We start from the raw sequence: 10,797 nt of genomic DNA on the forward strand, positions 1-10,797 counted from the left end.
TAAAAAAAAGTTAAGATATTTTATATTTGTTTTACAACAAGTTTGTTTTAGGAAAATCTCAATGATCTAAGCGTTAAATTTAATTTTTTTTTGTTAATTTGATTTTTTTTTTTTGTAAATTTATATTTTATAACCATAAAAAAAAAAAATATTTTTTTCAAAAAAGAAAAGATTTTAATCATCAAATCATAATGGGTTGTTTTGGGGGGTGTTATCTCATAAAAAGCAATACACCCACCACAACACCAAAAAAAAAATTGAAAATCATAAATATTAATTCAATTTTATTTACTTTTTTTTTTTTTTTTTTTTTTTTCTTTCCCATTCCTTTATTATTTATTTAAAATTTTTTTTTTTTTTTTTTCATTATTATTTTTAAATAATTTATATATTATAATAGTATATAGATATTTGTAAGTATTGTGATGTTTTAATAAAAGAAGAAATATACAAATAATAAATTTTTTTTTTTTATTTATATTTTTTTTTATTTTTATATTTTATATTTTTTTAATTTATTTCTAATAACTAATAAATTTTCTTTTATAAAATAATCTGTAGTATTAAATAAAATGTCAAATTTTGATAAATCTTATGATGTTGTAGTTGTTGGTGGTGGACCAATTGGTCTTTCTGCCGCTTATCATTGTGCTAAAGCAGGAAAAAAAGTTTTAGTACTTGAAAAATCAATTTTTTTTAACAGTAGTGGTTCAAGTGGTGACTTTGTAAGAATGTTACGTACAATGTATACCGAAGATTTTATGGCCGATTTAGCTAAAGAGACTCTTGGTCTTTGGGAAGAACTTCAACAAGACTCTGGTGAAGGAATGTTGGTTTGGATGTCTGGTCTCTTAAATTTTGGTGATCCAAATTATGGTGCTGGTGGTCCAGAAGGTAGTTGTTATTTAGATGATATATTTAATTTATATGATTTATAAAAGTATATTAATTTTTTATTTTTTATTTAAAGGTACATTAATGGACCCAATTAAAAATCTTGATAGATTAGGAATGCCATATACACTTTTAACCAGTAAGCAAATTATGGAACAATATCCATTCAAAAATTTACCAGATTATTTCCAAGGTATTCATGCTCCAGATAATGGTGTTATCAATGTTCCATTACTCTTACGTACTCTCTATAGATTATCTGCTGCTTATGGTGCTCGTTTAGTTCAATATGCCGATGTTAAAAAAATAACCAACAATGCCACCAAAGGTGGTGTTGATGTTGAGTTTGTTCTTTCAAATTCAGAAGGTGAAGTTCTTGAAACAGTTACTGTTCACAGTGCAAAAGCTGCTATTACTACCAATGCTTTTTCAAATCAAGTTTTACAACCATCATTTGGTTTTAAATTAGATTTAAATATTTGGGAAATGGTATACAACTATTTTAACTGCAATCCAGGCCCAGATGGATGTGTCTTCAAATCAATGTGGTTCCAATTTCTTGGTGATACAGATAATGATCCAACAAAGAATAATTTATTCTATGGTTTCCCAGCTACTCCATGGAGTGTTCCAAATGCTCAACGTATTGCTGTAGATTATGCTCTCCGTCAAATTAGTGACCCAAATGAAAGAAGAGAAGGTCCAGAACCACACGATATTAAACTTACTCGTGATTTTATCAAGAATTTTGTTGTAGGTGTAGAGTGTGATAATCCATGCTTCACAGGTTATGCTTTACAAACCAATGTTTATGATAACATGTTTGTTTTAGATTTTGTTCCAAATACAAATAGCAATGTAGCAATCTTTTGTGCTGGTTGGGCTATGAAATTCACACCATTAATCGGTAAAATTTTAAAACAATTATTGGTTGATGGTAAAACAGATTATGATATTTCACACTTTGCCATTACTCGTGACAACAGTCGTCTTATTATTAAAGATAACGAAGCTCCAAAAGTTAGACTTCATGCACCACATGGTTCATCTGTTCACTGTGCCCCAATTCCACTCGTTGAAGAAACTCCAGATGCTGCTGGCTTAGCTGCTCCAAGACCATCAATTAGATCAATGTTTGCTAAAACTCTTTTACAAAGAACTGTAACCCACGAACCAGCTAAATTATCACAAGTTATTTCAAATAACAGATCCTTAAGACAAAAGAAATCCCTTAAAACTCTCCCATCAGTTGGTATTATTGGTGCTGGTATGTCTGGTTTATATGCTGCTATGATTCTTCAAGATTTAGGTATCGATTATCATATTTTAGAAGGTAACAAAGACAGATATGGTGGTAGAATTTACACCTACAGATATCCAAAACTTGAAAAACAACCATACCCATATGTTGACTTGGGTGCTATGCGTTTCCCAAAACTTGAAATAATGGATCGTCTCTTATCAGATCAACCATGGTCACTTTTCTCAAAATTAGAAAAAGCAGGTCACAAAATCCCAACTGTTCCATACCATCTTTCAAATGACAATAATATCATTTACTACAATGGTAAACGTATCTACCGTAAAGATTCTCTCAAAAATGATCCATTATACTTTAGTGATACTCATAATGGTGGTCAAGGTACAGCAGTTCCAGATAAATATTGCAATGTTCCATACACTGAAATCCTTTACAAAGAGTATGATAAGTTTGCTGATGATATGGCCAATGACTTTGATGGAGGTTTCAAAAAGTTATTAGAAGCTGATAACAATTCAACAAGAGCTTATTTATACAGCAAGGGTTATGAACAACCAGCTGTAAGTAGATGTTTTTATAATTAATTAAAGTTATAATATATTAACATATTTTTATTTTTTTACAGATTAATTACTTTGAAACTATGGAAACAGGTAGTGGTCTCTATGATATGGCTTTCAGCGAAACAATCATGGATTACTTTGATTTCAGTGGTTCAGAATGGTTAGCTATCGAGGGTGGTTCAGATGTTATGGTTAACTCAATGATAAAAACATTAAAATCAGCCAATATCGAAAAAGGTAAATTTGTTACTAAAGTTACTAAACATGGAGATGGTGTAACAACTGGTTTAGATGTTTACGTCAAGGGTGAAACCAAACCACGTACTTATGGCCATGTTATCAGTACTGGTACATTAGCATCATTACGTAAGATGGATTTAGATGATTTAAATCTTTCACACAACAAGAGATTAGCTATCCGTACTCTCCATCACGATCATTCAGTCAAGATTACTCTTGCCTTCAATAAGCGTTGGTGGGAAGATTCAACTTTCATGAAAGGTAAACCAATCTTTGGTGGTACAACATCAACAGATCTTCCAGTTCGTAATATTGTTTATCCATCATATGGTACTGGTGTTAAAGATGCTGCAGGTGTTTTAATTGTCAGTTACACTTGGGCTCAAGATGCTTCAAGAATCGGTAGTTTAGTAGGTGATGAAGTAGGTGAAAAAGAATTAATCGAACTTTGTATGAATAATTTAGCTCAAGTTCATGACATTCAAGTATCAGTATTAAACAAAATGCTTGTCGACTTTAAATGTTGGGATTGGTATAACGATGACTTTGCTATGGGTGCATTTGCATTATACTCACCAGCTCAATTTAGTCAACTTTTCCCATCATTAACCAAACCAACTCCAGATGGTAGATTCCATTTAGCTGGTGAAGGTACATCAGTACATCATGGATGGGTTATTGGAAGTCTTAACTCTGCTTATCGTGCCGTTGATCACGTTTTAATGGTTGAAGGTCTTGACGATTTACGTAAGAAATTAAGAGAAAATTGGGGAACCATTGATGAAGTCGAAGATCCATACTTTGAATACAGCGATAGTAGTTATGTTGACCCACATCATAACCTTAGTGGTCCAAATGTTAAGAAATTCAGATCCAATATTTCTAAAGTTGCAGTTGCTCCAAGATTAATTGCTGCTTGTCTCTCAAAAAGACATAAAATCCCAACTACTGCAGCTGCTATAGGTGGTTTAGGCAGATAAATCGATAGATAATATCTAATTGTTTATTTTTTTTTTAAAAAAATTTATAAAAATTAATTAAATGTAATAAAACAAAAAAAAAATCTCAATAAATCTAGATGAACGCATCAAATATAAAAATAAACAATTTTTAAATATAGTCATATATTAAATCTTTATATTATCAATTTTTTTAACTCATCTTTTTTAGATGATATATTTGTTTAAAAATAAAAATGATTAGTAGTTATGTAGTTATAAAAAACAAATTATAAAAATAAAAATTTATAAATATTTGTTTCTAAGCGAATTGTTTAATTATAACCAAATGTTTTTTTTGATAATTATTGTCAAAAATATTACTTTTATAAAAAAACAAGGAATTTAATTGTTTACACATCACTTCAAAATAAAATTACAAAAAAACAAAACCTTACAATAAAGATAATTGAAAATACAATTTTTTTTGTGTTTGTATGTGTGTGTGTGTGTAGTGTGTTGTGTGCGTGTATGTGTGTATCTTAATTTTTATTTCTTTTATTATAATGTTTATAAATACACCAAAAAATTATATCAATTGTTTTTTAAAATGTGGGTGTGTATGTGTAGTTATATATTTGAAGTGTTAAAGGGTGGGTGATGGGTGGGTTCTATTTTTTTTTTTTTTTGTACATTAAATGTTTAAAAGAAAAAGATAAATATTTATGTTAAATGCTTAATAAAATTCAAAAAAATAAATGATAGATATAAATTTTTTTTATAAAAAAATAAAATTGGATATGGGAATTAAAATTTGATCAAAAAGAAAGGACAAAAGTTAGACTTTGATTTTAATTTTTATTTTTATTTTATATTTGTTTTTTTTTCTTCTCATTAATTTGTTTTTTTATAATCAGTTTTTAGATTTCATTGTTAAATCAATTATGGATTTTCCTTTATCAATTTAAAAAATAAAAAATAAAAAATAAAAAAAAAAAAAAAAAAAAAAAAAATGGGGGGGATGAATGATTTATTTGTTTTTAATTTAATAAATTTTGTTTCTTTCTCTTTGTGTGAGTGTATGTGTGTGTGTGTTATTAATAAATATTTTTTTTTTTTTTTTTTTTTATTTAATTTTTTTTTTTTAATTTCTTTATGTGTATTTTTTTTTTTTAATAATTGTTTTCTTTTAATAATATTAGAGAAACTTATTTTTTATATTATAATTAATAGTAATAATAATAACAAAAATAATAATAATAATAATATACAATAATAATTTATAATAGTTTTTGTTTACCTTTTTTATTTGTCAATAATTTTAATACTTTATAATAAAAAAATTTAAAATTTAAAGTTTTAATAAATAAAATTTTTATCATAATATTTTTATTTTTTACTTTTTTTTATTTTATTATTTATTTTTATATTTTTTATAAATATATTTAAAAATAAATTGTTTCTTTGTTTTTTTCTTTATTTTTTTAAATAAAATAAAATGGAAAGTATTACAATTATAGATCAAAAAAATAACGAAATCCAGTATAAAATAATTGATCTAGATAAAAATTCAAATAATCAAAAAAATTATAACAATGTAAATTGTATTGAAAGTAGTATCAACATTAATAATAATAACTCAAATTATAATGTGTTGTGGAAATGTGGTTTTATAAAAAATGATAATTATGAAAAAAGGAAAAATTTTAAAATACTAAAAAAAAAAATAAAAGAAGAAAATTTAAAAAAAGAAAAAGAATTAAAGGAAATAAATGAAGGCAATCTGATTAATGAACATGGATTATTATGTCCAACAACCTGCACAACAACTACCACAACATCAACTACAACTTCAGTTATTTGTAATCCAATAGAAGAAAGACCTAGTTCGTGGAATGATGCATGGCATAATGGAAATGTTTTATTTAAAAAACCAATGATTGATACAAAATATAGAATATCTTCTCAAAAAAGAACAATTTCTTTAAATGTAATTGATACCGCTTTCTTTCAATATGGTAGTAATTCCAATAATAATAGTGTATGTAATAGTACATGTACAAGCACCAATAATACTAGTAGAAGCACAAATTTAAATTCAAGTAGAAATGTACATCTCAGTTTATTTACCAGTTTCAATAATGTTTATAATAGTTGCCCATCAAACATAAACCCAAACAGTTCACATGCATTAGATAATAGAATATGTTTGAAAATGATTTCTCCTAAAGAGTACATTATCTATGGTGTATATATTGATGAACAAAAACAAAAAATATTAAACAATGGTCAATGTTCCGATAATCAATCAATAAATTCCAGTGGAGATGGAGCGGATGAAAAAAAAGAAAGCTGGGACCCAGAAATTCCAAATACTGTTACAACAATTCTAATGGACAAAGACTTCAATATGATATTAAAACCTGGTTTCATACCAAATAGTGTTAAATATATAAAATTTGGTGATGCTTACGATAGATGTTTGGAACCGGGTTCCATTCCAGAAGGTGTTGAAAAGATTGTATTTGGTTCAAATTTTAATCAATTTTTAAAACCAGGTATACTTCCATCAACATTAAAAATACTTGATATGGGTCAAACTTTAGTTAATGGTTATTCTGCACCGATTATTGCCGGTGGGATCCCATCTACAGTCGAAGAGCTCTATTTTTCAAATTCATTTAACCAACCATTAAAACCAGGAGTAATCCCAAATAAAGTTATTACATTAAAGTTTGGAAGAAACTTTAACCAACCTCTACCAGAAAACTCAATTCCTTCATCAGTGAAAACTCTTTATTTAGGTAGCAGCTACGACTATCCTTTAGAATTTGGTACAATTCCAAGATCTGTACGTGAACTAGTACTATCGGATTCTTTTAATCAAGAGCTATCACCGGGTGATATACCTTTAACAGTCGAGTTTTTGTCATTTGGGGATCACTTTAACCAACCTCTTTTACCGGGATGTATTCCAGAATCAGTTGTTTTTCTTAGATTTGGAAAGAATTTCAATCGACCACTTACACATGGATCAATACCTTTAACATGCGATACTTTAATCCTCAGCGAACAGTATAACCACCCAATTAAAATAGAATTTATACCTTTTGTAAAAAACTTGGAACCTATAAGTATTAGAAAGCTTATTGTTGGAGCAACATACAACAATAATAGTTTAAGTAATAGTAATAATAGTATTTTAAATAGTTCGAATGGAAGTATACCAAACAATAATAGCAACACCAATAGCTCACCTTCCACCAAAGATAGATTATCATTTCCAATATTAGATTACTATAGAATAAAATTAAAAAAATTATAAACCGAAAAATTTTAAAAAAGAAAAATAATAAAAATATTATAAAATTTTTAATTTTAGAGTCATTTATAATATAACTCTATTTATTACTTACCGCTTGATTTTATTTTTATCTTAACAATGATCTAGTTAAATTTTTTTTATTTTTTAATCTTTGTAAAGGAATTAAAGCTATCATTATTCGAATTAATCATTTTTAATTGCTATTAAAAAAATATAAAAAATAAAATTAATATTTTATGATATTATAAAAAAAGAGGTAAAATAAAATTAAAAAAATATAATTTTTATAATTTTATTTATTTAGTGATAATTGATCAAAACTTTGCTTTAATTTTTTATAATCTTGTTCTAATGAATATAATCTATTAAAATCTTTTTTTGATATTTCAAACCATCTATCCAATTTAATTTTTTCTATGGACTGAACTGTAAATTCGTCAACTAATGATGATTCTATATAGTGATTGTCTTTTGTATTTGATATTGTTTTACAAAATTTTGAAATTACTTTTCTACCCATTTGATTGATTTGAAATTTTGAAATTATTTTATCTTTACATTGATTACCCATTTTAATAATTTTTTTTGGATTTGATATTAAATTATTTAATATTTTAATATATTCCTGATGGTATTTATTTTCTTTTATATTGTTATTATTTACACTATTATCTGTTATGTTTTTTTTATCTATTAAAAATCCACAATCTGGTGATACCAATTCATTTTGACCTCCAATATTACTCCCAACAGGAACTAACCCTATTGACATAGATTCATAAAATATCATAGATATACCCTCATTTTCGCTTGGTAAAAATACAATATCTGATGCTGATATAATGGATACCATGTCATTTGGAGGTACATCTCCTAGCATTACAACTACTTCATTTAAACCATACCTATTAATTAATTCTTCTACATTGGGTCTAAGTGGTCCATCTCCAACTACCAGTACTTTAAAATGCAAAGTATCATCACTGTTTTCGAAAGAGTCTTTTAAAAGTTTAACGATTTCTAATACCTCAATTGGATTCTTTTGATTTGTTAACCTTGCAGCAAATAGTATTACAACTTGATCACTTTTAATATCATACAGGCCCCTAATAATTTTTCTTTCTGTTGTGTTTCTTTTAAACTCTTGTGTGTCAACATTTATATAAACCACTGAAATTGATTCTCTTAATTTATCGAGTGTTTCTAAATTTGCTACATCTTGGTTTTCATTGGCGTATTTATTTATCATCCAGTTTTTTAAATGATTTGATGATACTAAACTGTGATCTAAGTAACTAAACAATGATAAAGATAATCTTGAATGACCGCCATTTCTCCAGTTTTCCTCCTCCATATGATTATAATCTAATAGCTGTGAACCTGGGCAATTGCTTTTAATAAATGGCATTAAAACATAACCTAATTCGCTATTTGAAATAAGTGTAATATCAATTGATCTACTATTTATTAAATAACATATGAATTGTGGATAATCGCTGTAATCTAGAAACCTATCATTATATAAAAATATATCTTGGGTATATTGTTGAAATGAAGAGAGCCACGGATTATCAGATTGAAGTGTTGTAGCGATTGAGATCTCCCAATTATTTTCGACTAATTGTTTACACAGATTTAAATTAAATTTATCAGCACCACCAGTATTTAACCACGGTATAATAAGAAGTAGCCTTGGTTTATTATTTTTCAATAGTGTATTAATTCGTGATGACCCATATATATATTGCTTGTTAATTTTATGACTTGTTTCTTGAATGTCTCTAATTGGATTTGGAAAGTAAAGATCTTTGTATATCTTTGGATATTTATTTGTTAATTCTTTAATAAAATTTTTCTTTTCAATTGATTTCTGATTCTTCCAATCTTTTTCTGATTTTCTTTTATCCTTTCTTCTATACCAATCAAAATACTCTGGAATAGTTTCACCCCAATAACCATGCTCTGCACATTTTAAATGGAAGTCCCAATCTTCATTTCCATCCCTAATTGTTGGATCTAATTGAAATTCTAAAAGTTTCTCTGGGTAATCAAACTTGGTTATTGTATTAAAAATGTTATTTGAATTTGAATTTGAGTTTGAATTTGAATTTGAATTTGAATTAGAGTTTGAATTTGAATTTGAGATTGAGTTTAAATTTAAATTTGAATTTGAATTTAATACATCGATTTCTTTTATTACTGTAATATTTAACTTTTTACCAAAAATTGATCTTTTATACATAATTGAAAATGTTGTTGGATTTTCTTTTTTAAATAATAACCTTTCTTCAAAACTTTTATTCCATACATAATTTAGGGCACTAAAACCTATAACATAGCCCTTGGTAAACTCGATATGACTTGATGTTAGAAGCTTCCAATACATTTTCTCTAGAGATGTTGGTTCTAATAAATCGTCGGAGTCAAAAAAGAATATATAATCTGCTCTTGAATGATATACACCTATATTTCTAGATTGTGGTAACCCTTTATTAATTGAATTTATAAACACCTTAAATCGCACTGGTTCCTTATCTAACCATTTTTTATACATTATTATTGACTCTTTTAAATCTGATGCATCATCTATTAGAATTACTTCGATTGATTTTAAAGACTGTTTAATAAGTAATGAATCTAAACACTCGTCTAAATATTGCGGATTAGTATTATAAAATGGAATTATGACTGATACAAGTGGCTTCTCTAAAAACTCTTCTTTATATAAATTTAAATCGGTATCATATATAAAATTATTAATTCTTTTTTTTGATATTGGTGTGCATGAATAATCTGGTAAATTGATATTAAATGTGCACCATTCGCTATTACCGTTATTATTATTATTATTATTATTATTATTATTATTATTATTATTATTATTATTATTATTATTATTTATTTTATTAAAATTATTGCAATATTCTTTAAAAATTGTATTATTATAAAAATTTATATTATTTAGTTTATTATTTTTTAATTTTTTTATTGAATTATTATATTCATTGTTAATAGCATATTTATTACTATTATTTGAAATTTTGATAAAATAAATAAAAATTAAAAATATGATTAAAAAAAAAATTAAAAAAAATAATCTTTTAAACTTATTTTTTAAAATTAAATCTTTTTTTGTTGATTGGTTTTCTAAATTTAGACTATAATAAATTGAATTTATAGCATTATAATTACTATTTAAATCATTATTTATTTTATTATTATAACTATTATTATTATTTCTTTTCATTATTTTGGAATTAATGAATCCCAAAACAAATGGTAATTTAATTTTGGTTTTTTTTTTTGCTCTACTTTTAATTTTTTTATTTTTTTAATTTTTATAAATTAAAAAAAAAAAATATTTTTTTATTTTTTTTTTAAATTTTTTTTTAAAATTTTTTTAAATTAAACTTTTTATTTTTTATTTATTATTTTTTTTTTTTCAAGATTTTGAAAGAGAGATACACAATCATATTACTTCTTTTTTAAAATAAATATTTATTTAAACAAAACACAAATTATATATTGTTCATTTCTATATTTCTAGTAATAGTAAATAGCAAATTTATTTACACA

The 10,797-nt window shown here is 25.5% G+C and overlaps 3 protein-coding genes across 3 annotated transcripts; 2 read left to right on the forward strand and 1 right to left on the reverse strand.

The window, feature by feature from the left end:
• Positions 1 to 572: 572 nt before the first annotated feature.
• Positions 573 to 4,176, forward strand: DICPUDRAFT_56257 (uncharacterized protein; the record flags this gene model as incomplete). Its single annotated transcript, XM_003289601.1, has 3 exons — positions 573 to 897; positions 971 to 2,715; positions 2,781 to 4,176. The coding sequence occupies 3 exons, from the start codon at positions 573 to 575 to the stop codon at positions 3,936 to 3,938; spliced, it is 3,228 nt and encodes a 1,075-aa protein (XP_003289649.1). The 3' UTR covers positions 3,939 to 4,176.
• A 1,805-nt stretch (positions 4,177 to 5,981) lies between these two features.
• Positions 5,982 to 7,293, forward strand: DICPUDRAFT_92352 (uncharacterized protein). The gene has a single exon (XM_003289602.1). The coding sequence runs from the start codon at positions 6,112 to 6,114 to the stop codon at positions 7,219 to 7,221; it is 1,110 nt and encodes a 369-aa protein (XP_003289650.1). The 5' UTR covers positions 5,982 to 6,111; the 3' UTR covers positions 7,222 to 7,293.
• A 191-nt stretch (positions 7,294 to 7,484) lies between these two features.
• DICPUDRAFT_56261 (uncharacterized protein) lies at positions 7,485 to 10,468 on the reverse strand (the record flags this gene model as incomplete). The annotated part of the gene is made up of 2 exons (XM_003289609.1): positions 7,485 to 9,274; positions 9,404 to 10,468. The coding sequence occupies 2 exons, from the start codon at positions 10,466 to 10,468 to the stop codon at positions 7,514 to 7,516; spliced, it is 2,826 nt and encodes a 941-aa protein (XP_003289657.1). The 3' UTR covers positions 7,485 to 7,513.
• Between the last annotated feature and the right edge of the window lie 329 nt (positions 10,469 to 10,797).

This window comes from Dictyostelium purpureum (genome assembly GCF_000190715.1).
Source record: "Dictyostelium purpureum unplaced genomic scaffold DICPUscaffold_184, whole genome shotgun sequence".
Lineage (NCBI taxonomy): Eukaryota > Evosea > Eumycetozoa > Dictyosteliales > Dictyosteliaceae > Dictyostelium > Dictyostelium purpureum.